This window comes from Notothenia rossii (genome assembly GCF_949606895.1).
Source record: "Notothenia rossii genome assembly, chromosome: 6".
Classification (NCBI taxonomy): Eukaryota; Metazoa; Chordata; class Actinopteri; order Perciformes; family Nototheniidae; genus Notothenia; species Notothenia rossii.
Genome location: NC_136909.1, coordinates 70,174,734 through 70,202,457, shown reverse-complemented (window position 1 = coordinate 70,202,457; position 27,724 = coordinate 70,174,734). Strand labels below are relative to the sequence as shown.

Genomic DNA, 27,724 nt, shown 5'->3' with positions numbered 1-27,724 from the left:
CCTCAATGAACTGCATGCAATCAACTGACAATAAACACTCCATTTCACAGCTAGAGAAGAGAGCGTGCACTTCCTTATTTTGTTCTAGGAGGAAGAGCCAGGGCCAAACACCAGTGACCAGACAGAACTGAGGGCACAACTTGAGAGCAGCACAGGTCTTCAACATCTCGCCTGCGAGCGACTGCACACACAACGTCCAGTTCTCTGTGGCTGCAACTGTGCCCTTTCTCCACAGAACCCCCCCCCCCTCAAGTTGTGAATGAACTTGGCATCAAAACCAGCCAACAGATTAGCTGTATAATTGTTATTTTCAAAAGTACATGGTTCAAAAAAGTAAGGAAAAGGCAGGGAGGTTTAATCTAAAAGCAAACCCAAATAATAAAGCTGTATTCATTTACTGTCTGCTCCAGTTACAGCCTGTTAACCAGCTCTGCATTCCAAACGAACCAGAAGCAAGCAGAGTGCCGAGCAGCCCTACAATACAGCAGTAGCAAGGAGATCTGTCTTTACAGAGATTACTGTCGTGATCATCATCTCAGAATTAGGCTGAAGTCGACATGCACTATGATAAACACACAAAAAAACGAATCTATGGAAGATAACCTATGAACACACAGTGAACATCTGGCAACATGTGGCAGGTGTTCACTTTGCATAGGCCGTCACCAAACATGTGAGTATGTGTCTGCACAAAATGTCAAAAACACACTGATGAACGAAAGAAGATTGACAAGATGAGCGGTGGATTTGTGAGGAAAAAAAAAACATTTGTATAGCACTGTAATGGCCGCACAAAACTGAGCGAAGTAGAATAGCTAACTTTGCAACAAAATTTGGCAGTGGCAGAGTAATACTATTTCCACATCTTGCTTATCCTGAAATAGAGCTAGAGCTCGTGTGTAATAAGTTTATCGCATAACAAGATTATAGTACTACTCCATTCATTCTCTTAATTGTAAAGTTTAACTAGCATACTCAACTCGGAAAAAATGCCACCATGAAATTAAGTCGTTCAGGTTGTGGATTAATTATTGCATCTCTCTTACAAGAGGATTCCTTTCAAAAAACAGTGGCATTTTTTTTTTTCATTTAGCACAAAAAGGAGAAGCTGATAACACCAGGAGGTTAGGTTTTGTCTGTTACAAACATGCACTCATTCGCTTCATAAATAGATTCACTTGGAAGAGGATACAGGTTTGAGGAGGAAGCATGCAAACGCTTTGAGTTATAAAACCTTCAGCTTTTCTCGCTTTGTCATTCCGAGAAAAAGTCTTGAATCACAATCTTCTAATCCAACAGAAGCAGGCAGGTCATTTTGGATAGGTTTCTTGATGGTTCTCCACAGCCCCCCCCCCCCCCCCGAGTTACAAAAGTCTCTATATGGCTTTGTTCTCCTGTGTGAACGATACTATTGCCATTTGTTTTGTTGGACAGGGATATTCCCGAACAAAAAGAAAGGCTCAAAATGGCCAATGAACGATCAGATAAGGAGAAGGAGGCACACTGGGACACACGATCAGGGGTCAGAGATTAGGGTTCACAGGGTCTGGAGTCTGATGGGGTGTGTGTGGGGGGGGGGGGGGGGGGGGGGGGGGACAAAAATAATCTTCATTTCCTGTTAAGTTTTGTGCTCTTGACAGTGCGTTTGGATCCCTCCGCACAGCTACGTATACCGGCGAGGTGCAGCAAGGAGCCGGCGGCCTCCTTCAGCTCCTCGTCCAGCTCCGGCTTCACCTCGCGCCGCGCCCTCTTCCCGACGGGCCACTTGATGGCCGGCGGACGTCTCGAGGTTTGGTGGACGCCCCTCTCGTCCCAGAGGTCGGAGTCCTCGTCGCTGTGGAAGCCCTCGCTGCCTGCGCGGTGCGACTGTCTGCGGTCGCAGCCTCCTTCGTCCAGGGAGGAGAGAGACGAGGAGGAGGAGCGGGAGGAGCAGCGCTGCAGGGCCACGCTGCTGTAGTTGTGGTCCTGCTTTGGGTCACTGCTCACCAGGACCGAGTCGGGCCGGGACAGGTCCAGGGGGCCGTCGGAATTGCCTGAGGAGAGCAGAAGATGGATCGAGTGTTATGTATGCACTCACATGCGAAGGGATATTTTTACAGGCTTGTTACAGTGTGAGAAACGCTCTAAATATTGCATGTAAAACTAACTGCGCAGACTCTAAGTGTCTCCATTGAGTTGGCTTAGAAAGCATGCGACTGATGATCAGTACATCCTAATGTAACTTTACAGTAAACCAGTTTTTGGTTTTTTTAAAAGAAGAAGAGTGAACCACATATTTTAACTTTAGCACACCTTGTTTACAAGTAGAAAAGCAGAAGTGAGACGTGTCTCAGCCCAAGAGGGAAAGCCTGATTTAAAAATACCTTGTTGTACGCATGTTAAATCAGACCACTGATGGGGAAAGTACAGAAATTAGCTAAACCCAATTATACTAAAATGATCCTTATCTAATATACAATTAAGCTGCGACGAATATTAATTGAATAACCAACCAATTGTTACATTTTTAATCAACCAGCCACTTATTTGATCATCAAATAATCAGCTTATTAAATATAATGTTTTCTGGTGTCTTTACTTATCAACGACAGTAAATCACTAGGTTAATTGCAATAGTAATTAACAGATAAACTGACAATGAAAATAATAGTTAGTCACAGGCCTCAATGTATTATCTGAGTGACAACAGCAAGAAAGTTTGATAAAAAAATAAAAACTTCTAACACAATAAACATTTGACTATTTACCATATAAATATTCTGAACTAAAAACTCCCTAAAGTTAGTGCAATACTTGCATTATTTCTTCTTCTTTTGAATCAATAATTTATTAAAAAAAGGTATAGTTCATAATTTTAGGAAATACCCTCATACCCGCATTAAAGATTCTGATAGGTGGATTGTGTTGTCTTTGGAACGAGCTGGGTCAACCATTTCCCCCAATTCCAGACTTTGTGCTAAGCTAAGCTAACCGGCTGATGGCTGAAGTTTTTCAGTATTAACCTTGAACCATTTCTCACACATTGTCTTAAGAACATATACACATCACAAGTTAAAGCACACAAAATAAAAGAAGACGTAAGCAATGACAGGGTGGTATGTCGGGGGGTAGAAGACAAAGAGTTTGAAGAGTTGGTGAAAGTATGGTAGCTTGTGGATTCTCTTACATGGGTCAACGTGGTGCCCGGGGGCAGAGTTTAAGAGCATCATGGCAGTGGCAGCATCAATGTCAGATTCTGGAAGAGGAGAGAACATGCATGATGGTCAGTCCTGAGGTGTGAAAGCATGGCAGCATGGCATCTCTGCTAGGACTGGCTGCCTGGCTCAATAGTTATAGACTAAAGTCGTAGTGACCCAATAACCTGTACTGAATGGATTGGATACGCAGAAGGTTCAGAGGAACAAACCAGAGGATGAATTGAAGCCACTGATATCGCATCCGATCTTTTCAGACCTGACAAAGCGTCTAAAAGCCTTGTAGCTCACTTCTGGGGGTCTAAATTATTAATGATTACAGTGAGACTAAGTGCACCAACCGAACCTCTGCCTGTCGTCAAGGTTACAAATCCAAGAGGCAGAGGGGTGGGGGAGAGAGGAGACTGATACACTGACTGGGAGCTCTCAACATTAAGCTCTACATGAGGCATCAATGACTCGAAAGCAACAAATCAAACCAAGAGTTGAGGATACAAGCACAGTGATGCTGAATGTTCTGGGGCTGAAATGTGAACAGGCAACATAATCAAAATACTGCACAAACACAAGCTAAAACAAACTGAACTGGTTTATACAAATCTGCGTTTGATGCAAATATCAAGACTTAAAAATAGGTATGTGTGCGTCCGTCTCACCTTTGAATGAGCAGCCTTGTAGAAAGAGATGGCGAGGGGGTGAGGAGGCACTGCAAATAAGAGTTTCAAAGGAAATGTTGAGAAATGTAAACCGCAACACTGATTTCATTGAGACACAGCTGCAGTGTCATTCAAACTCATAATCCACACATTCCAGAGAGGGATGAAAGTTTACCTGGGTGGGGAGGCGGGTGGTGTGCAGAAGGCATGTGCGGCGGGGAAGTGCTGCTTCTTAAGGGCTTGGATCAGGTTGGGGCGGTACTCGGGGTCAACACACCAGAGAGAACCTTTCCCATTGGCCTGTGAAACAAAGCAGGGACAGTCAATCTTCGAACCCAGGTTACAAAGTAAGAAAAGTGTAGCGAAAAACTGTGAGATGAATTTGTATTTACTGTCTATCTAGATGTTCCTTTATGGAAAAGAGTAGTCCAGATACCTGAACAGCACACAGCTATGTGACAGAACAGCCATACAGAACAGCCATAGCTTTGTCTAGGATTCATGATTCGTTTCTGGTTATATTTAAACAAAAAGGCACGCTGTTGAGTTTTCTTGTAAACAAAGAAACGTTTATTTATACAGTATCTCTCACCAAAACAATGTGTATCTTTGAACAAACATGTTGACTGCATTTCCTTCCCCTTATTCTTAACTTGCAAAACAATAATGTTTCCCCTTAAGAGAGTAATGCTCACTACTTTGCACCGTATCACTATCAACTGTTAATCCGTAGAAATTAGATTTGAGCGAATTTAGATACTGGAAAACCTATTTGTATCCATCAACAAGATGTAGAGTATGTTTTGTCTACATGCTCACATTCACAACATTCCAGAAGATTCTCAGGTGGCAATACAGAGTGCTACTGTAGACAGCATTGAAAGCAGCATAATGAGGTGTCAGATTTCATTTCAAATGAACTGATAAACAGCTAAAAGGTTACTGAAAGAGTTCTTATAGGAGCGCTACGTCATAAACAAATCAGTTGTAAAAGCCAAAGCATAACTAGGAATTCCTTAACAGCCTGGACAAAGAGAGGAAATATCCGCTGTGTGTGAGGAATGACTGTGAGCGATGTGTGCGGGAGTGTGTTAACTGTCACTTTATCTGATGGCCCAGTCTGGGAGGAGAATAGAGCGAGGGAGGGAGGAGAATAACCTTGACTCAGATTACCAACCAGCCCTGATGCAGGAAGAAGGAAATGTCTCCATGGCAACGAAAACCACCAGCCAGTGTCATGTGAAACTGGTCTCTCAGCAGACGAATGGCTCACGCTGTGCACCTGCATGCTGAGCCGCCTGCGCCTCACCATGCTGCTGCTCGCTGAGCGCTAACCACCATCGACTCCCGCGGTGGGAAAATATGAAGTCTTAGCCAGGCACTGCCTCGGCACCGCGGGCTCTACCGGTCATAAGTCTGAACTCATACTGGAGCTCAATATGGCCGCTGTCGTGTCGCTCCCTGTATCTGTACAGTCACATGCAAACAAGGTTGCGTCTAAAAAAGCCTGGCTATGGCCTTGGAAACCTTCTCGTCGCTAAAACAAATGCAAACTAGAGTAAAGGTTAAGTAAAGAGCTTGAGCAACATTTGCATGAATATGTGACAACAGCTTTGGTGTTGTTTGCTTATGTTACCAAGCCACTTCAATTCATTCTGATCTAACTACACTCCAACAGCACTGATGAAGCAGATTAACAGGCCTTGTGATTTTTTAGCCTCTAATAAAAAAATAACATCCAAAATGTACTTTACGAGCTTTCATTTTTAGTGTTGCTTATCTTGTATTATTCAGAAGTACATAAGATGTACAACTATTAGGGACTTTAAAGTGTGTATAATGTTTTCAAAGAGCAGCTACCTCTGTCCCTTTTTTTTGTTCCTCACAACATTTTTTTAACTCAAGGTTTGTTAACCTACATGATAATCGCAACCATGAGGGAAGTAAATGTACATTTCACAGCTAATGTTTCACTCGTCTCACATGCTGTTCACAAGGCATGTTGTGTAGGACAGGCAGGATGTGTTTTTCCTTTTGTCACAGGCATGTGAGAAGGTTCACTTTTTCCGCTTTTTTTTTTCTTTCTTTCTACACAGGAACACAAACACAAATGAGCATGAGTGACATGTTACGGCCCGTCCACACACAGGCATGAAAAAAATCTTGAAAAATCTTGATGCTGGGCGTGTCTGAAGCTTGCCGATTTTTTGCGAGCAACGCGACCAACAACCAATCACATGAATCTCCCGCCCCCGAAATACAAAGCAATAGCAATGTTAAAACGAAGTAAACTGGATATAAACTCTCCAAACAGGCGAAAACCTACCAGTTTCACCCACTGTCTCTGCCACCTCCCTCCATGCCTGGTTCCTCCGGTTTGTATCCCGGTAAATAGTTCTGGTCGTAAAGAACCGGGTGATTTGCTACCTTAATTTCTCGTTTGGAATATGAGGAAATTAACTGCGGTCTGGCTCTCCCAGCTTGCAGGCGGTTTGATTGGCTAGCGCTTGCACTGGCGGGATTTGCATAAACGGGATTTGATTGGCTGATGCCAGCTTCCTAAGCATTGGGAGCCTCAAAAGTTGAACATTGCTCAACTTTTGATGCTCACGATGCTTGCAAAGCCATGCTCCGCTCCCCACAATCCAGTTCGGCGAAGATTACAAATCTTCTACGTCACCCCATTCGAGTGAATGGGCGAAGCTTTGAAAGATTTTTTTCATGCCTGTGTGTGGACGGGCCGTTACTCTGCCAGGACCAAGCTGAAAGATTCTTCTTACAAAGTCATCTCTCACTGCAGGTCACGTTTGCTTCCTTGTCGCAGAGAGATATTGAGGTTTCTTACAGTGGGAAGCCTCTCTCTGGAAGATAAAGTCCTATCGTAGTGTGCTGTGTTTGCATTTCCTCAGGAGGAGTACTGTATATACCACCTTGATTATATTCCAGCGTTATCGCAGAAGAGTCAGAGGTCCTTTTGGCTGAGTTACAGTCCTGGACACTCACATGCTGCAGCTACACACTGAAATGCACTGTTTACCCACAGAACCTTGTTCAGCAAAGTGGACACATTTTGGCATTCAGACATTTAAATATTACATCATCAAACACTGCTTTGAAAACTGTTTTTGAGGGGGCTAATTTGATCTGATTTCTAAGTGGAAATCTGTGTGAAGTGCATGAAAGTTAGCAGCCAGTGCAATGACCTACCTTTCCCAAACTCCTCTCGACCTTGCGGAAGCATTTGTTCAGGGACAAGTTGTGACGAACTGAGTTCTTCCAGCCAGTGGGAGCGTTGGAGAAATAAGGGAAGTGCTCGAGAATCCATCCGTAGATTTCTTTAACTGGTAAAGATTTGCTGGGAGACTGCTCGATGGCCATGTAGATGAGGAGAGAAAACGAGAACGGGGGCTTGGACTTCAACGAGTCTCGCTCCCTGCCTCTGCCGTGTGACGAAGATGAGGAGGAAGACGAGGGCCCCTGGTTGGGCCCGTAGTCTCCCTCTATGTCGAAGAGGGGACTGCCGCTGGGCTGAGCTTCCGGCCCCCCCAGAGCGAAGTTCTGCAGCAGGTTCTCGTGCAGCCAGTTGAGGTTGGTGAGCTCCTCATCCTCTGTACCTCCAGTTCGATCGACGTTGGTGGCCAGCGGACTGGACGCACACTCTGCCTCTGGCAGTGTTCCCACACCACATACGAGCCCCGTCCGCTCCTCTTGCATACCCGGAATTTCCGTTTTCTTATCTGGTGACATCCCAATGATTGGACCCATTAAATCAAAGAGGTCTGAAAGGAAAGAAGAGAAGAGGTTGTTAACGTAAAATGTATATAGAAATAGAAACCACAGTTTTTTAATGTGAACTGATTTCATAACAAAGTTGGCAGCGTGAAATAACTGTATGTGACACCATGGAATGATGTACTCTTCCAAGCGTTGACCTTGTTTTCCTAAGTCTTCCCTGGGGGCACCCCCCCTGTGGCTGCGCCTGTCTGCCTCTATTTCACGTCCTGGCCCTCTCACTGTCCCTCTCCTCGTCCCTCTCACTGTCCCTCTCCTCGTCCCTCTCCTCATCTGTCTCACTGTCCCTCTCCTCGTCCCTCTCCTCGTCTCTTTCACTGTCCCTCTCCTCGTCTCTCTCACTGTCCCTCTCACTGTCCCTCTCCTCGTCCCTCTCACTGTCCCTCTCCTCGTCTCTCTCACTGTTCCTCTCCTCGTCCCTCTCCTCGTTACTCTCACTGTCCCTCTCCGCGTTCCTCTCACTGTCCCTCTCCTCGTCCCTCTCACCGTCCCTCTCCTCGTCCCTCTCCTCCACGCCTGGCGAGGACCGAGAGGCTCTCAGCACACCCTCCTCTTGACTCCAGCCGAGGACCTTCGAGGAGGTGCTCTCAAGCAACTCCAGCGACTTAAGGCTCCACTACTCGACGCCCACCTCGTAGCGGACAGGAGCCAGCTGCTAGTTATGTGTAAATGAGCATGGAAGCATCCAGCGACTGCAGGAATGAGTGGAAGGCCTCCATCTTACAGAGTGGATTGCTCTTATAGGCTGATCTGCATTCAGTCAGGATCAAGCCTCAATTTGTTACATGCCAGATTAAGAAGTGTAAAGAGGCTCCAAGCCCAGGAGTTGATGGACATTTAACAGCACAAGGAAATTCAATATTGCCATAAGCCCTGTATCATTAACCAATCCCACACAAGTACCCTTATTAATGACAATGAAGATTTTTTAACATGGGCTCAGAGAAGGAATTGTTCAGCAATGACACTGTCGGGTTGTTCAGCTAAACCCAACTTTGAGCTTTGATTTTTATTACAGGCAAATAAAAAGATATGTCAAAGCCTAAGACAACTTAAATAAGTGAATAAGTACTTTTTTTAAAGATAGATTATATTCCAATAAACCTCTGTTAACCCATTAAATTCAAGCTTTGCTGGTTCATGAGGCCAAGAGCACAAAGAGATCACTCTTTGGCTCATCTCACAACAGGCTTTATGTCCTTGTGTCACCATGACAACCATGCCATCCCTTCAATTAAGAGCAGACATCCCACAAACAAGATGTATGGATACAATAAGGAAATAATAACCCATGCTGGCTGGCTCTGGCACAGACAACCCATGATCAGCCACCCTGTACAGAAAACTACCGATACACCCGGTGGGTGGACACACCAGATCTGGGGGGGGGGGGGGGTCTGGGACGGTGGTGAGTTAAAAGCGGGAGAGCAGGGGTGGACAGGCTTTTCATTTCAGTGATAAGGTAGGAATTAGGTCAAACTCGAGAGTGTTTGCGCAGTGGGTGAGACGGGAGCGGGAGTGTTCACACGCGGTCAGGAGAACATGAGTGGGAAGGAAGAGGCATTTACTAAATGACCACTCAATGAGGGTGTAAACATATAGCACAGTGATCATATTTGGGTTCAGAGTGAATTCTAATTCTAGGCTTGTGATTCGTTCAGTCTTTAAAGTATATTTGTTTACTTTTCCGTCATAATAGTACATCCTGTCTGCTCACATTGTGACCTCTTTTCTGCCTGTCAATCCTCTATTGTATGTCTCTTAATGTGTCATGATTGACATTTCCTTGTGAGCCAAATGTACTCGTGCGATTTTGATCACTAGCAAAAAGGATGAAAGTCACAGAGCTTTGCAGTCCTAGTGCAAAGGGACAGGCAGAGTGAACAGGGACAATCCAAGAATGAAATCATTTATACAAGACAGAAAGTGTATAATAAAGACCAAAAGACTGAGAGGAGGGAGTGAGCCAGCTGACACTCAGTGGTATGAGGAAGGCTATGTAAGTTATCCTCTGTCTAGGATGAATCACAGCTCTCAGCAAAGTGGAGCAATCAGATATGGCAGGCAGCGAGAGAACTGCCCATTTGTGTAAAAAGACAATCTCTGCTCAAGAGACCAAAACACAGAAAGATATCTCTTGACACGACAAGTTGCTACTCTGAAGACATTTACAAACAGAAAAGGGGACAGTGCAGACAGACATTGGAGGAAAATATTATTTATTATTACAAAAATAATTTCATAATTGGGCTATCTGTGTGCATAGGCCAAATATCCAGTGCTTTTGAAAATTGTTTTTCAAGGCAAGGTAAGACATATCTTACAAACTGTTTATATGTTGGTCTTGATGCTAGTGCGAAAGAAAGGATGAGTGCTGATTCCATCTGACAAGGATGGTTGTTATAGCAAGCCCTACTTTAGAATGTTCTTTTAGAGCCAAGTCTATATCCGCAACTGTTACCCAATGCATGCTACGACAAACATTAAAGTTCACTTAAAAAACAAGGCAACACAGGTGTGGCGAAGAAAAGCTTTGACTGCATCATAATTCAATTTAAGGAGTGGTTCAATTGTTTTCTGGAGGCAACTGTAAACACTTTACGCAGTTTTGCCTTTCGTCTTCAAATGGCCACGAGTCTGTGAACATCATGACGGAGAAGCCACCACCTGGGTTGAGCGTCAGGTTCGCTGATTCACCTTAAAGCACCAGAGAGCTTCACCTCCGTCTATCCTCACAGCCATGACCTCTCAGCTGGGCCCTTGGGTGCCAGAGAGCGCTCATCTTCTTTTGAGTGTCTCCTCCAGGAAAAAAACATCATTTGAATATCAACAGAGGCCGGGTGGCGAGTGAGAAAGCTGCCTTGCATCCAGCCGTACAGGAAGTGTTCCAGTGTGACTGCAGCTGGTCAATTACCACCGCTGTTGCCATGATCGCAGTTATCATTGCTCTTATGAAAAAGGCATCAAAGGGAGGCGGCTGGGAATGCGCTGAATAATGGGACACTAGTGTGGAGAGGGGAGAGGGAGCTAATAAGCCGGGCGGCCTGTTGACTGCAGAATCCTTGAAAATACACCAAAGCTGCAACGGTGCTGACCTGGTGGCTCATCTGCAAGTTAAAATAGCCTCATCATATTCATGTGCAAACAGGCAGGCTCCAACAGCAGGTGCCAAGGCACATTTCCCCCCCACCCCTTTCAAACTGCTCTTTTATCCTGTTAAGCACTTAGCCTATTCAAAAATACACAAAGACATATGGAGATAGCTGTAAGTGGCAAATCAAGCCGCTGGTGTGTCAAATATGTACAGGGAATGTAAGGGAGATGATAGCGGCGTCCAAATGAAGAGGTACTAGTTTGAGATGTTTTCTGGGAGCGAATCTCACGATCAGGACTCAGTTGCCACGGCAGCCAATGTTGTAAGGGAAGCAATTGTGCACATGTCTGTGCATGAAGAGAGAGCTAATGTGGGGAGATCAATACAGGCGGAAAACGCTGAGGCCAGCAGTCTGCCGCTGCTCAACACAAACCTGTCTGACAAAGAGCAGTGGGAAGGGCCACAGCCAACCTGGATGTCATGGCACTACTGACCATGAGCCATTAGGAGATACTTTACCCCCGTTTCCATCAATCAAGAAGCCCATTTTTTACAACGTATGACTTTATTGTAAATAACAAAACTACACAGCTAGTGTACTGTTGTGAGTTCATGCACCAACGTAATCACACCACACCCTCTTAACAAGAAAAAAAAAAACAGTTGACACAAACCAGTTACACCTCTATGGTAGATACACAAAGGTGTGTCGCAACGCCCCATGGCAAGGGCTGTTATTTGAAACTGATATTTAGGTGACTACCCAGTCTGGCTGGAGCTCTGAAAATGTGAATGAGACAAAGGGGGGGGGGGGGGGGGGGTTAGGGAGAGCTACAGAGGTAGAGCTACAGAGAGAGAGAGAAGCTGTTCGAGAGTGGTAGTCTTTTTTTAAAGGGAGGGTCAAATTATGCAATAACAAATAAAGCATCCGTTAATGTGAAGGCTAATCAGGCAACTGCTAAAGCACATCTAAATGATACATTCCCAAATCAAACTACTCAATGGATTAAAAAGGATCTACTCGGTGCCTGAAGGTGAAGGCTAATGAAAAAGCTTGCACAAAGCATTACACTTGGCCCCACAATCAGCCCATACAAAGGAGCAGTTGTTTTTGCTCCAGTCATGTTTGAGAAGTGCTCAGTATTCACCTCACAGTTTCAAAACAGAGGACCGGGAGGGAAGGAAACACCTCCTGCCTGTTGAGGAAGTTCATTTTTTAGAAAACAAATTCAGACTTCACACAGAGACAGTCAGGGCCGCTCTACACCAAAACAGTGGACTCGAGCAGCGAGAGGTAGCTGAAGCAGCAGGGTTTACTTTGGCAGTCTATGAACTCCAGCAGCATGTTGCTTATAGACTGCTGACAAACACCAAAGTCCAACTTAATGTATTGACTGACGCAATCACTTAAAGGTTGGGGGGAAAACAAAGCAAACAAAACAATTGATGGTTATGGTGGTGTTAATCGGAGACACAGTGATTTCAGACTCAAACTCACAGGACTGCACTTTGACTGTCAACAGAGGTGAGGCCTTCAAAAGTACACGCCAGCCCCCAGCCAACACTGAAACGTTATCTCTTGGGTCATGTGACTAAGTCCAGTGAACAAACACTCACCACCAGTTAACAGGAGCTAGCCTCATACCTTTGAAAGCTAAAGAAGCGCTAATGGCCAGTCCATGCTTTAAATCCTTCTAATACATAATTTAAGGGTTTATTTTTTAAAGTTTGTATACATCTCTGTTGAAGTGTAGTCCTCCCAGGAATGTGCTGTGTGTGAGATTACTTTCCATGTCATTTCCAGTATTTGTTTCAAATTCAATTTTGTGTACAAGAAACCCAGAAAGCAGTATACGGCCAAAAGTACAAACATATTTGTGAATCATAGCAAACTACTGGAATCCTTCAAATGTCAAATACAGTGTGGACACAGGGCTCTCACAAATACCCATATAGGACAGTATTAGTATTGCTGGAAGCACCTTGCTCCTAAAGAAAGGCAATATTTACAGAAGCTTTGGGCGTGGGTGAATCAACTAAAGTGCAAAAGATGAACATGTAGTAAGAAATATAACATGAAGATAAGGAACAAGATTTCTTCAGGCAGCACTGAAGGTTTGTTCAGCTCACATTACATTGCGAGAAAGTTTCAATATGCACAGCTTCACCACAAAACACAGAGCCTGTAGCAAACCAGTAGCAAATCTTCATACGAAACAACTACAGTGTGCATCTATTAAATGTATTTGCCATAAATGATGTAAAATGTTTAAAAGTAAAATGTTCAAATTAGTTATTTAAACAAACTCACCATGGTGATCTGATGACAATGTTAAGATTGAGCTGTTTCAAGTTGAGAACCCAGTGTGAAACTCTCAAACAAAAAAACGGTATGAAGCTTCACATTTATTTTTTAATGTCACTTTGGCCAAACACCTAACCAGCTTTTTACCAGGGCTTCATGATACTGTATTCTCTTGGTTGGCATTGGTTACAACATTTTGGTAAAGTAAGAAATACATTGCTCATTCAGCTCCTCACATCCTGGAAGATCCTAATAAATAGCACACAAGCTGTTTGGCCTGTGTTGTTGTGATATTCCCATCAATTAAATAAATCCCATTAATTCAGCCAGGGGTGATGAGACAAAGAGCCATTGTGACACATGACACAGCCTTGCTTGCTTCTTCCTTTCTCTCAATCAAGGCAACGTCCACATTAGTGTTGCGTTCAATGACTCTGGCCCTAATGGGTTGTGTCTTGATTCCACCCCGTCACAAATGAGACGGGGGGGGGGGTTGGAGGGGGGTGTAGTTCACTATAGAGTCTGTTCATAACCACTGCGACCAATCAAGAGATGTAAAACAATAACTGGAGTAGACGGAGGGGCGCCACAACAGGAATACACACTCTGCCCATTTGCAACTTCTGCAAATACACACACGCCGAGGCAGGCGTATGGAGGAAAAACTGAGGGAGAAACTCAAAATACTCACACTTTGTAATTTTAGACAAGCAGAACCAGATTGCAACTGGTACTGCTTTTGTTGCTGTCATGACATTACCGACAATACGTTGACCCCAGTTTGTGAAATAGTAAGCCGTTAAACAGGAAGCATAAGGGATACAAATAGATGTAATTCAGATGTGCCCAGATCTCTTTCTGATGTGAAACATCAGAACTAATTGTACATGTGTGTTTACATTTGCATTTGAAATTCAGAGTTACCAACCATGTTTGATGAGCCGAATGTCAGACCTGAGACCACACACTTCTGGGGCTGTCCCTCCTTCAAAAACACACAGGGGGTGTGAGCAGGTGATGAAACACACATGTGAACTTTAATTATTCAAGCCAACCGCCACTAAACTGCATGAAGCTGTAAACTCCACAAGCCAGACGGGCCAACATCAGCAGTCAAGAGCTGGAGCTCTCCCATTTGTGACTGAACTCAGAAAGGTAAATGGCTGTTCAATTTAACAACTGGCCCTAGGAATGGGAGGTTGAGGGAGAACACATTCTTCATTAAAAAAAAGCCTATGCAGACTTGTTGTGGTTGATATATACAAAAACATACAATGCTTACAATAAAACAGCTAGGTTGTTTTTGTTTAATTCCTTCACAAGATATGCAGTTAATCTTTTTTAAATCATGTTTTCATTTGGAATGTGTTAAAACATAATATTCACACAACAACATAATTATAGGAATAGAGTTACTTAAAGTGAACAATGACCATCCTTTTTCTGCCAATCATCAAATTATTCAACCTCTACCATTACAACGATTTAAAACAGTCGGTAAAATCAAAGTCACAAATGACTGTAATTACAGGGTGTTCACAGAACAGTAGGTTATAAAGCGGTGAGCTTTTCTGCTGAGCCAATCCATGAGAAACCTGCTTTAGACTGTGTTAAGCAATCTGCTACATTTCAGCCACATAGGTCCGCTTTGGTAATGAATTTCAAACCACTGGTATATCTACAGAGAACATGGTGGATTTTAGAGGACACAACCTTTCATTTACTCCTGGGTCAGAGTACACAATTCTGTGATAAGACTGATTACATGGCAACACCACCATTTTGAAGTGCAGATTATTGCTGAGATGAGTGTAACTGATGCAAGCAACAATGCAATATAATTCAAATTCCTTATAAGGTGTTTTATATATCATATTTAGTATGTTGTCATCGCTAAGCAAGACAACAAAGCGCCATTGGACCTGAAATGTACTCTGTACATTAACAATTCACTTCACATAAATGTTATGACCAGGTGGTTTCTTTTGTCATACTGGTTCATTGTTATCAAACATCCTCCGAGGAACATCTTCCTGTTCTGGCATTTGTACAGTACAATGGAGCGAATGATCAGATAAGTGACACCAATGTGTTTACCAAATTGTTAAATAAAGCATGGCATTCATGAAGAGGTTTGAGATCAATTTGATTACAGTATGTCTTCTATTGTATTGGTTTATTCAACATTTGTAACATTGAAGTACCTTATGTTATTGTAAGGTTATTTTTGGAAAAAATGTACATTACGTTAAGAAAGAAAAGTCTAATTCAGGTTTAAGTTATCATATGTAGCATATGATTTCCAAGTCTTTCAGCCATAGAAAACTGTGAGCATACCCACTACAAATGAACAGAATATTCAAATATTCTGGCTCCCATTTTACCTTAAAGAAAAGGGACTTCAAACTTTGGAGTAATACTACATTACAGTATCTTTGGTAACTACAACGTCTTAAAGGAATATTCTAGCAATTTAAATGACCTTATGAAGGTACAATATTAAAGCTATTTCAACTCTACTGACAATACGTTAGATCCCTGTAGTAATTAAAGCCATTTCAATTCAGCAATAGCCACATCCCTGGGTTACGACAAGTCTTATTAATAGAAATGAATGTCAGTAAAGTTAGCAGACCCTCATCTATTCTGGGAGGCAACAGTCCTGACCCTCTAGAGGCGTCTGTACGTACAAACGTGTACAGGAGTTGATACATGCTGAAACTACAAACAACAGCAAAGACGACAACAGATGGTTTGACCTACAACATGACCATGGAGGAGATTCTGCCAGTAAAATAATGGCAGATTGACAACATCTGTTTCTTTTTTGCACGTTTGTCCCTTAAGCTCCTGTTGCCTTTGTCTTCTATTTATCACTAGGGCTTTAACAACTGTCAAGTACGAAGAAAGCTACGTCAGTCTACATTAATGTCACAATCTAACAAAGGGAAATATATTTTCTGAACACCTTTACCAAATACACACAGAAATCTCAGAGCACAAAATTAATTTTAAATGAGGTCCAGTAAATACAACACTGACAGGCAGCAGGAAGAGGGGCCACAAGGGCAGACAACACAGGACACGTTGAATAACATAAAGTATTTGAAGACATTTTCAACAACAACATATATCCCTCTGGATTAAACAGAGATATTTTTCCTACACTCTGACATTGTTTGTAGAGCACTCTGTATCTGGGACAATCTTGTGATAATCCATTACATCATGTGCTTAGCTAGCCAGTGTAGCCTCGCAACCTCTGGTGCAGTCATAATATACCATGAAATATTCAATTATCAAAATATATTAAGAGAGGATATGAGTCTAAGATAAAAACAATACAAACATGGTATAGCGCTTTTAACTTTCAAACCCACAACTTGAGAAAATAGGTGAAAACCAAAGATTTTAAATGACAAAGAGTCAAAGCAAGTGAAAAGTGAAGTGCTGTTAGGAAACTAATATGCTTTGTAGCTAATGCTAGGTAGACTGTGGCATTACTCACCACGGACCCAAGACTACACTAACAAGCAGCAGCCAGTAACACAATGAGGAATACAAAGTTACAGGGAATGACGTGGACTATTGCACAACACTATAAAACACACGGGACTCGTTACAAAGTGACTTATCTCCGGTTAGTTACATGTTGTTCAGCTTTAAAAATAGTCGGTATACTAGCTGTAACTGTTAACAACGTTAGCTCAACCAGAACAACCGGTCCGTGAGGCAAAGTAGCGTTAGCAGTAGCTCGGTGGGTGAGTGAAGGTAAATCTACGGCTAGTGTTAGCATAACATTTTAACTATCTAGAATATTGTTCTAGCTTCATATACCAAACGATACACATGCTTTGTCGCTATAAATGAGCCCGGATAGCAGAGAGAAGTAACGTTAACATTAGCTAGCTGGCCACATGCTGTCGCTTGTTCTGCCATGCTGGTTGCTCTAAGCAAAGTCACTTGACCACATTTACTTTTTCGCTTGTTCGAAACACAACCCGTATCCACCCAAACACAACACACCTACAGACAAATTAAAAGAAAAGCAGCAAATACTTACAATCATGCACGGCGTGCCTCGTTGCGGTATGTTTAAAGACACGTCTGTACGCAGTTTATTCAGATGTCTGTCTCACACAATGTCAGAGATCAGATCAGCAGCTGCTTCCTCCATACACGCAGCGCGCAGATCACACAGCGCACGGCAACGCTACCAAACCCCTCGCCGTCGTCAAGGCAACAAGGCCCACTTCAGCCAATCAAAACCCCTCCCCTCCTATCTCCCCTGGCAACTGCCGCAGCGCAGTAGCTCCGCGAACGCGCACGCCATCCTATTTTGCATCGTGCAATGTGCTTTCACTTTTATCACCAGCTGCTTGTAACGTAACGTAGAGGATTTAATGTGTGTTATAGTGTTTTAAATACGTTTAATGAATGATAAGGCACACAGTGAAGGAGTGATGGGATTTATTATGAATTAAGTGTGCGAGTGATCAAGCCGGAGGGGTCCCACACACACAAACACTCCCGCGTTATTTAGGCTACACAAACACCTCGGGGCGGAGAGAAAGGATGTGTCACCACACCCAGCCTCGTGACGATAGTGGACCCTCAACAGGGCCCCTCCCAGAGTAAACGACGATACAAGGAGCTAGCGTGACCTGTATATACCATACACAACAGACACATGCTGGGTGATGCCTGAGAATACAGACAAAGAGAAGAATTGAGAAGGAAAAGCAGAGCCTACTTTTTCCCAGTCGCTAACTAACTAATTTTCTGTGCTTGTGTAACAAAATGCATATATAGCTTTGTCATTCACATGTTTGTAAGAATGGGCTTTTAGCTAAAAGTGTCCTATGGGAAAACCAGTAGACCGTTTTTTTGTCTTTTCCATGCTATCTGTTGAGCGCAGCTTTACTGGCCAACTGACTTCACACCAAACTGTAACTTTCACATTATGGTGATACCGTCCTCATCTCAGCCACTCCATTTCATACGTGTACATGAGTAGCTCTCTGTGGACTGATTTAATAGCCTCTCTGTTTGCTTTTACTGTGTTTAAACCCCAACAAGGCCATTGCAGTAATGCTGTAAATATTTCTACACTGGTGTTGATGCACACCCTTGTTTCTTCCCTTCTTCAAGCTGGACAAACAGGCTTTTTCAGCATTGCAATGGCTGCTATTTGTCAGGCTAAATACCTGAGTGTTAGTGTGTAAAGTATTGTCTTGATTTAAGGCTTGGTGCTTATCATTAACAGGCTGCTTCAGTGACTTCCTTATTCATCTTGTGTCCGTTTGTTCATAATTCTTTACAAATAGAAAAACATAGAATAGTAAATGTGGCCATTTTCATTTGTCCAACAAAAAAAGAATGTAAGATTATCAAACAGAAGTGGCCCAGCCCTTGGAAACCACTATATTCATTTATTCATTCATGTTCCTAGACTTTGCTCAGGTTGCTGTGGCATCATTTCCTTGAACACAGTGCTATTCTTAGGGCCAGCAAGCTGCATAGACTCTGCCCCATTTTCCCTTCCAGTATCACTAGTAGGGATGATGATGTTGCAAAGCTAGCAAATGAGAGAGTTGGGGGGGGGGGGGGGTGATCGAGAAGCATTAATCACGCAGGGAAAGAGTTGATTGAGGATGCCTTGAAAAGACAGAGCCATTAGTCTGTGTGCCTGCAATGGTGATAATCTGATTGTAAAAGCTGTTAGGCTAAAACAACATGCCCCACTGACCACCATCAGAGAGGTCCGTAATGGTACTGGAGCATTTCCTGTACAATATAGCATGTTGTCTGACCAGGGATGAGGAACTTTGGTGATGATCATTTGGTGACAGAATAACAAAAAGTCTTTGTGAACTCAACAATGGGGGAGAACAATTACAGTAAACAGTTCACTTTGTATCAAAGGGAGTGAGGTGGAGAACAGTAGGATTATAGACTATGAGAGGAGTTCATGTAAGGCAGTAAAAGTGGTACTGATGAGGGGATGAACAATGAGGAAGCCAGGCTGTGATGGAGAGTATAGTGGCCGAGCATGAATGAGGGTGCAGTGTGTCTTAGCAGCCAGCCTATGGTGGCAGGCATCGCGGTCAGGAGGCCTGCTGCTTTAATGGTCCATAAATCTGTGTGGACTGGCTGGTCTGATGCCGCCCCAGTGAGACCCTCTCATGCGGAAAATGAATCAGACCATTTTTACGGAGCGCAAGTGTGGAAGCTCTCACCCTCCCCTCGCTGCCAGCCAGCCGATAAGAGCTGCCGCACACGCACAGCACTCCATTTCAGCAGGTCTGGAGCTCATAAAACTCTCTATTAGTGACAACCCCTGTTTGTGTGCTGCTCTTCATTCATCTGTCCATGCCTTTGTTGTTCTCTCTCTCTCCTCTTTCTTTTTTCTCATTACACCTTGCTTTGGTTTCTGAAGTGGAAACACAGATGTGGACACTTTGGTACACAGCTAGTAAAGAGGTGAAAACTGTAAAGATAAATTGCATTCCAGGAGAAACTCTCATTGTTAAAACAATGAACAGAATGGCCCGGTTATAGGTATACTTTATATTTAATACACTTTTTTTTCTCCTGATTGATGTCTTATACATATTTAGACAAGGCATGCTCTTGTGTATTTTCTCTGGATTCCACCTTATCTAACTTGGAAAGGAGGAGACATTGTAGAGTAGGCTACTATAAAGTCGCTGTTGAGGATTTACATGTTGGAACAATCACCTGAAGGTGTTATGGGACTGAGACCAACAGACAACCGGCACCCTGAGCTAATTAGTTTGAACCTCCTTTGAAATGCGAAGTGGAAGACTCATCAAGAGAATTGTGCAGTAGATTAAAAAGCACCAACACACATCCATGCATAGAAACACAGACACATGAGTGCACATAATGCACCAAGGCTTGATGGCAATTCATTTTTCCTAGATAAGTGGTCAGTGGGGGTTACTGGTTAAACAGGTTGTATTTGCATTCTCTCCAGGACAAGGAGGCAACCCCAAATGGGTTTGAAACCACGCCGAGTAAGGACTTGCACAAGAAGTCAGAGTGACTTAATTGCTCTGGAAGGAGCAAACAACTGTTGTTTGAGGAAAGAGCAAGAAGCAAGCATGGCAAACCTTTTATTCATATGTTAAATTGGCTAAATGCATATCTTTGTAGTCTAACATGTGTACATCTTACTTATACACACCCTCTAACTGCCAGCAGAGCAACCAGGCGTGGTCAACTTGTTTCAAATGCAACACTTTCTTTGTTCTCCAGGTTTGTTTTCCCTGGAGGTTCTCCCAGCTTTTGCCTGCAGTTATCCTCAACTGAAGAGTGTGTTTGCCCACAGAAGCCTTTGTTTGACAATCCATTCTGCTAACCGAGTCTTATGAATTGTGTCACCAGTGCTGATTGTCTGTTATCTGTCAGCTGATAAGTGCCTCCTTTAATGCACAGGCAATAAAATTATCAGCATGTAGGGCAATGGAATTATCCTTTCAGCAGTCAAACAAATATCCTGTATTTCTCTATTGATTCAGTGTATTTGTTCAGGTTAAATATGGCAAACGCTTGTATAAACAGGCCCAAGTGTCAATTTGTACCAGTGGAGGATTAAGCGTGCCAACAAGAACAAAGGACAGTAGGTTACATGTTATTAGAGTTAAATGGAAAAAAAAGATTAATGAGACAGCGCTGTTGAGTAAAGAGATATTTTAACAGTTTTGAAATCCTATATTGACATTTTAGGCCTCAGAGTTTAAAAAAAAAAGAAAGAAGAGGGAAACCATTATGAATCTCTAATGAAGACACGACTCCCATTCACTAACACAGACATAACCATTGAGACCCCCACCAGGCAAGATGTTACACTGTGCCCCCTAATTCATTTGCATAATTAGTGCAATACTTATCTGAGAAGGAAGCTCTTGCTGAAAGCCTCTACCACACCCACAAAACTTGATAAACATACACAATGCATTTGCTGGAGAGTTGCCTAAAATGTAGCTGCAGAAATGTTCGGCATACCTTGCCATACAAGAATGATGGTCCCCTGTCTCCTAGGCGGGGAGATTAAGCCAAAAAAGAAAAGGACTCAAATTGTAAGATTTATGGAGGGTTGGTTGGTCAAATTTTCAGTAAAATCTGTAGTTTGAAAAAAGTCACCCATTACACTGCTTTACTGATTACACATTTAAGCAGACAAGCAGTCATTTGTTAGTCATTATATTGTATACAATGACAGCCTTTTCCCAAACTTGACTGCAAAAGGAGAGGGAAATACTTTTCTGTAAACCATCTCTTTGTATCCGCCTGTTTAGTTGTCACCAAGCACACAGCTCTGAACTTTGGTCTTTATTTATGTCATTGACTTTGGTGCCGTTCTATTCTTTCTTTATTGACCAATATCCATGCTATCTCTTTCCACTTTTAAGCACACTAAAACGGCATGACTCCCTTATAAAAGGACTTCAAATGGCCTTGCTTTACAAAACACCACATGCAGAGGCAATTTAATTAACCCATTGATCCCTGGCTGCTCTATTGCCAGGCTACATTTAGTTATTCCTTAATGACTGCTCCTTGCAAGCAAATTAACACTTGTAGTCAATTAACTGTGAATTTGGAGGAGGATACAGGATAGACAACCCACTCCGACATGTACCTAGAGTTTAGATCAGAGTTGTGACGTCTATAATTTGAATGATGAGTGTAAACAACACAACACCAAGACCTTTGTTCTTTGACACTCCCTTATCTTTTCACAGCATCTGGTTGTCCCCGCCTCGCCTTGGTCACAAGCGTACTTTATCCTGAGAGACAATAGTGGTCTTGTGCCCAGCAGTGTTGTCTGGCACTACCAGCTCCATAGTATGATAGTATGAAAGATCGCTAATGCTGTTCAAGCAGTTTGAATAAGTTTGTGTTGTTTCTCCTAAACATTACAATGATCGGGTTGCCTGCTGCTTTGCAATATTAAAGACAGATAAATAGATTTTTATCTACAGTTTGTAAATGTATAATCTAACAAGTTCAACTGTGAACATCGGTGAAACCACAATTTCTGAGTTAGCCTGCAGTATATATACCCAAAGGTAGGTTTTAGATTAGCTGAATTTATTTAATAAAAGTATTGTCTGATTTAAAAAAAAAAAAGAAATCCTATATAAAGTCAGCTGTAATACCTGAAAAAGGTCCATGGAAAATCATATTGTGGGTAAAAGTAAGAAATAGTAAGTCAAAAGTTAGGGACCACAAATGTTAATTGGTTAAAGTAGCGGATAAATCACCGGCTAAAAGTGTCACATTCTTAAATACATAAAAGTACAATACAAATTACAGTTGAAGAAGTAGAAAGTAGAAGTAGAAAGGAAGGGATAAAGAGGCTACAGTTAAAATAGAAATGTAATCAAACTGACATAAATGTTGAAAGTTCATTTGTATGAACAAAATTCCATTGAGATATTGTCCCGTTTGAAAATCATATCTAATGAACACATTTGGAACATGACAGGTGTGCCAATTTGACCTTGAAGTCATGTTATGGGACTGGAGAAACAAAAGGTTGGTGAAACACTGCTCAGTGTTATGATACCAGTTCAAACCTCCCTATGTTGTCTCTGCACTATGCATATAGTGAGTGTGACCTGAAGCCTGAGGGGCAGCTGTACCCTGCCCGGGTCTACGGGGAGCCTGGCTGCACGGCTGTGAGTGGGCACACGGCTGTAGTGTGGAGAAAGTGGTGCAGTGCCTCTCTGTGCCTGGCTGAGCACTGGGTAATGAAGCGTGGCAGAGGAGAGAGGAAAAGGAGTGTGTCTGCAGGGTAGGCATGGGCCTTCGTGTTCCTATGCAACCAGGGCGGAGGGCTAGGTGATGCAGGACCGCCTCTATTCTGCTTACTTGTCATGCTGCTGCCACGCTTTCTTCTGCTCGTTCTGGTTAGTTGTCCTTTTTCTCCCTCCTTTCCCATCCCTCTTCCTTGCCAGCACATGCATGTTATACTGTCAAACATCCCGCCCCAATTCCCCAAGGACAATATGCAAAATGTCCCAAACCTCAGCAGCCCACATTAATTATCATGGCAAATGATATGAATTTAGCAGATTGTTGTGTGTAATTTAGATGACCATTCAATAATTACGACCTATTTATATAAATTGTTTGTTTATTTAGATTAGACTAATTTTGTCATTTGATGTCACCTCCTTCCTGTCAGTCAGACAGTTGGCTGCTCTTGCCCTTTGAACCAAAGGTCGAGTGGGAGCAGATGTGCTTTTGTTTCAGAGGTGGTGTCTTGATACAAACATATATATAAGTAGTACTTTCCAAGTTCCTCACCTTACCTCATGCTCCCCTAATTCAGTGCACTTTTTACAATTTCCCATGGATGGATACACATAACAAACATCGTTAAAAACAAGGGCAATGACATGAATTGGGATGCAGATTAGGATAAACAAGAAGGATTAAAAATAATCGAGCTGTGCCTGATTGATTAAAAGAAAACTATTTTCATGATGTTAGGATTGTTTGTGTATGTGTGTTTTGTGGATGGTTACAGTATATCATATAAGAACTTCTGGATTGACCAAATCATTGTCATTAACTGGTCATTAACTGGTTAGCAACTAGAAAGCAGCAATAGAAAAGCGAGCGAGTCCTGTGATTAACATCAGTGATTGATTTTCAATTTAGCAAAAATATATCACTACTACAAAGACAAACTCTTAACATATTATCATCTCTTGTGCAGCCACACATTTCCTGTGGGCAACAAGTGTAGATCTATTCTTAGCTGATGGCCTGGGCTCCAGCTCTTCCTGCTCCCGCTCCTCATAGGTTGGACAGGATAAGGTGTGATTCAGTCCTGCCAGGTCTGACTGTGTCAGTGTAGCCTGTGTCCAGTGGTAGAGATGGTGGGGCCCATCGACCATCTGTCCCCAACCAGCAGATTCAAAACTCGGTCCCCAGAGCAGGGAACGAGGGGGCGGGAGCGGGATGAGGTCGGATGGGGAAATCAGCTTTGTGTTGCCATAAAGCTGTCTTTCCTCTCTCCTAGCAACGGCCTCCCATTTCCTTGGTTTTTGGGCACCCTGGTCCTGTTGGTCGGTGTGTACGGCCCCCTCACTCACTCTCTCTCTCTCTGTCCTATTTATGGTAATGAGCCATCTGCCCTCCTGTAACAGCCGCCCAAATAGAGGAGGCTGGGAGGGGGGTGTCTCTGACAGACAGGAGTCTGAGACAAAGACGCTTATCCTGTTGTGTCTGCTGCTGCACCAGTGGATGCCTTCAGATGTGGATAGGACTCAATGATGGCAGAGAATGAACACAATACTGAAATGTGTTTTTCCTTTAAGAATATAATGTCAAGGGGAGGATGCTTTACAAAGACTTAAGCGCATAAACTGTTGTGTTTGTATACATCTGAGAGAGAGACAGATAAAGTGGCAGAGACAGCGAGTGCTACCACCTGCAGGTCAGTACATTAAGTTGTTGAACACAAAGAGCATTTGTGTTCATCAGTGCTCTGATTGACCCCTCCCCAATCACACATATACACAATATTGACTCCTGGGCTGAATATTACACAACCCCGCTATTATTCAGAGCGTCTATATGGATGTGCATCTGTGACTTTGTGACACAGGAGAGTGGTGGGCACAGCAGCCAATACAGAGGCACCCAGCATTCAATAGACCTCTGTTGCCACTGGATACTGGATTGGTTACCAAGCCAACACATGTGCCTCACTGTCATATCTCTAACAGATTAGTGTTGAAAACAATGGACATCTTAAGAGTTAAGCTCCACATGATCTAGGTTTAGGTAAAGTAATTTTTACTGTATCTTTTTCAAAGCGGACTGGTGATTCACTATGAAAATGGAAGTAGGAAGACATAAAGGTTACGTAAGACAGGGCAAACATTTTTTTCCTTCTAGCCATGGCAACACTGAGTCCAACCATTTTATCATCAGAGGACAACACCTAGTGCCTCATGAACACAAGGACACTTAGTTTGTCATTCACTGTTACCACTGAAAAAAAGTCCATTCAGAAGAAAAAAAAGTGATAATTTCATAAATAGCCACATAACTGCCTATTTAACATTGGAAGAAACACAACCAACACTACAATAACTCTTTCAGGTTGTAGCATAACACCTACTAATGTTGGCTAGTGGGACTAAGGGTTCTGTACAATTCAAAGGCTGACACAAGTATCTCAGTAGACTCCTGTCATGAGGTCATTCAGCATTAACCTCTTGGGGCAGACAGACATACAGACACAAATCACAGATGGGTCAATGACCTCAGAGCAATAAAATCACAGATGGCCCTGCTGACAGGAATGGGATTGGAGGCATAAAACATACCATTATGCATAATCAGACAATATAAATACTATTGACGTGTATGAAACCTAAAAAAAAGGTTGTGAGCATGCTGCCACCTAAAGGCAGTTACAGGGTAGTTTTTGAAACTTAGTTTAACTAATTTACTGTGGGTAGTTCATTAGTCAGTTACAGTATTATTTTAAAACAGCCAGAAAAAGGCTAATAATTGACAATATGTTCACAAGAGGCACATATTGATTTCCATATGAACATATGAATATTGACTACGTTTCAGTTTATCAGAGCGAAGATCCTTTCTCACATTCAATTAGATATTAGTATGACAAACAATTGACTTGCCATGGCAGCATCCTAGGGCAAGAGGGTGATTTAAAGACTGACAGGAGTAACTGCTCAGGATGTATTTAATGAAAGCTCAGATTTTAGCATGAAACCCTGAAAAATATTCAGACAATAGAGACAAAAAGTGATATGCCACTGATGTAAAGTATAATGTGATGCTAATTTTGAACAGTCTATGTCTTGAACACAACATGCAGTCAATTAACCAAAGTAGAGATAAGGAGACATCTAGTGGACAACTTTGCAACTTGTTTGTATGTAGTGACCAATGAGAGACCATCAATAAACCCACGTTACAGAAAATACTTCGCATCTTATTTTGGAGAATTGCTTCTGTTAAACTGAAAAACTTGAATGACAGAAGTACAGCTACAAGGATTAATCAACTACTTGATTAAGTGATCAACTTGGGTTTTGTACTGACATAACAAGCCATTTAAAGACATCATTTTGGACTTTGAGAAACTGGGTTTTCTAAGTGTTAAGTCATACCTCAACTCTGGCAGGTTGGCTATAATAGTTTCCTCCCTATCAAAATATTAGAAACATGATACAAGACTATGCAATTATGTACTAGACACTGTAAGGTTTGAAAGTTTGAATAAACCCTTGTAGAAGACATTATACACTGCCGTCCTAAGGTTCCCTGTAGCAGAATCTTCGAAGATTAAAGTATCTTTTGACAAAAAATTGATAAATGATCCAAACATCCATTCTGTAATTGCTTGTAGCAGGTCAGAGTGATACCAAAGCAAGCAGAACTGCTGACATGTCAAGCTGTTCTGCCTGGGGGAGCACTTTGAGCATTTTAGCAGGTGCCAAATCTCTTCAACAGACCCTTTTGAAAGTGAAGGAATGTTTGTTCAATACTAGGTGCATGTCCTCAGAACAGTAACTTAGGCAGTGGTTGCCCAGTCCGTTTATGGGACTTGGCTTGGGAACTGGAAGGTTCAAGTCCTGTAACGACAAAGTACCACGAGGTGCCTCTGAGCAAGGCACAGTCCCCTGCCTGGGCGCTGTACAAAGTGGCTGCCCACTGCTCCTTACACTAGGATGGGTCAAATGCAGAGACTTTTTAATTTTTTTTTATTAAAACATTTCCCATAATGATAATGGGATCAATAAAGTTTTATCTTATCTTAACTTGTTTACAAAAATAATTGCATATTGGCCACTTTTATCCAAAATGTATCATGAGTCTCAATGCAAGATTATTCAAGGGAGAGTTTTGCTTTGTAATAAAATCCGCTCCTCATTACTTCAAACAAAGTCTGCAAAATCACTACACACTATTGGTGCCTGGATAATTTATCATTTTATTGACTTCCTCTTCTTTAAACTAAAGCCATTGAAATTAGCCTCATAAACGTTTTCAACTCACTGCCAGGGACATCTTCCCAGCGGGTTCTCATATATCCTTTATTTTAAATGTATTTAAACAGATCATGCATTGTAAACCAACTCACCTTCGGGACCCCCTTGAAAACGAGAAGCTGCATCTCAAAGGCTTCATCCTAATAAATACATTTATAACATTAGGTCAACATTAAAAAATTGGCCAACTGTATCATAGCATGACAAAATGTGTTATTGGGAATGTTGGTGTTACACACAGCATACATTTCTGGTGCTCTGGGTGAAGGAAAGTTCAAACTCCTTGATTAGTGTTTTTTTTTTTTTTACAATTAGTTAGCCTAGGAGACTGCCAATGTGCTTTTGGGCATGACTCCTTACCTCCACCCATAAGGATTATTATACAGATTGTATTTACCTATATGACCTTACCTTATTTGAGGTTGACGGCTAATATGGGACAAACAGCACATTTTCCCATGGTGGGTGCTTGAATGGCTGAGCTTCAAAATTAAATGGAGGCTAATCACTGTTGAATTGACCGCCTTGAAAGGGGAAAGCGATGTGACCGGGCGAGAGGTCTTCCCATGTGATGTTACTGAGGCCCGACGGACCGTGCCTGTATGTTA

At 42.5% G+C, this 27,724-nt stretch overlaps 1 protein-coding gene across 3 annotated transcripts; it reads right to left on the bottom strand.

Moving 5' to 3' along the window:
- Positions 1-1,345: 1,345 nt before the first annotated feature.
- foxn2a (forkhead box N2a) lies at positions 1,346-27,659 on the bottom strand. Of its 3 annotated transcripts, XM_079691061.1 has the most exons (7): positions 27,528-27,659; positions 27,209-27,256; positions 7,058-7,629; positions 4,026-4,150; positions 3,851-3,900; positions 3,167-3,235; positions 1,346-2,033 (listed from the first exon to the last, which is right to left on the bottom strand). In XM_079691061.1, exons 3-7 carry the CDS (start codon positions 7,613-7,615, stop codon positions 1,609-1,611), a joined length of 1,227 nt encoding a protein of 408 aa, XP_079547187.1. In that variant the 5' UTR covers positions 7,616-7,629; positions 27,209-27,256; positions 27,528-27,659; the 3' UTR covers positions 1,346-1,608. The 3 variants fall into 3 exon arrangements, with proteins under 3 accessions (XP_079547187.1, XP_079547186.1, XP_079547188.1); XM_079691060.1 differs by lacking the exons at positions 27,209-27,256; positions 27,528-27,659 and adding an exon at positions 17,105-17,291; XM_079691062.1 differs by lacking the exons at positions 3,167-3,235; positions 27,209-27,256; positions 27,528-27,659 and adding an exon at positions 17,105-17,295.
- Between the last annotated feature and the right edge of the window lie 65 nt (positions 27,660-27,724).

Bases quoted from the DNA above. Each gene is read 5' to 3' on its own strand.
- foxn2a (XM_079691061.1), bottom strand. From the start codon at position 7,615: ATGGGTCCAATCATTGGGATGTCACCAGATAAGAAAACGGAAATTCCG. The intron at 3,901-4,025 runs GTAAACTTTCAT...TCTTATTTGCAG, and splicing joins CCACCCGCCTCCCCACCCAG to TGCCTCCTCACCCCCTCGCC. The intron at 3,236-3,850 runs GTGAGACGGACG...CTCCTCTTCCAG, and splicing joins ACAAGGCTGCTCATTCAAAG to AATCTGACATTGATGCTGCC.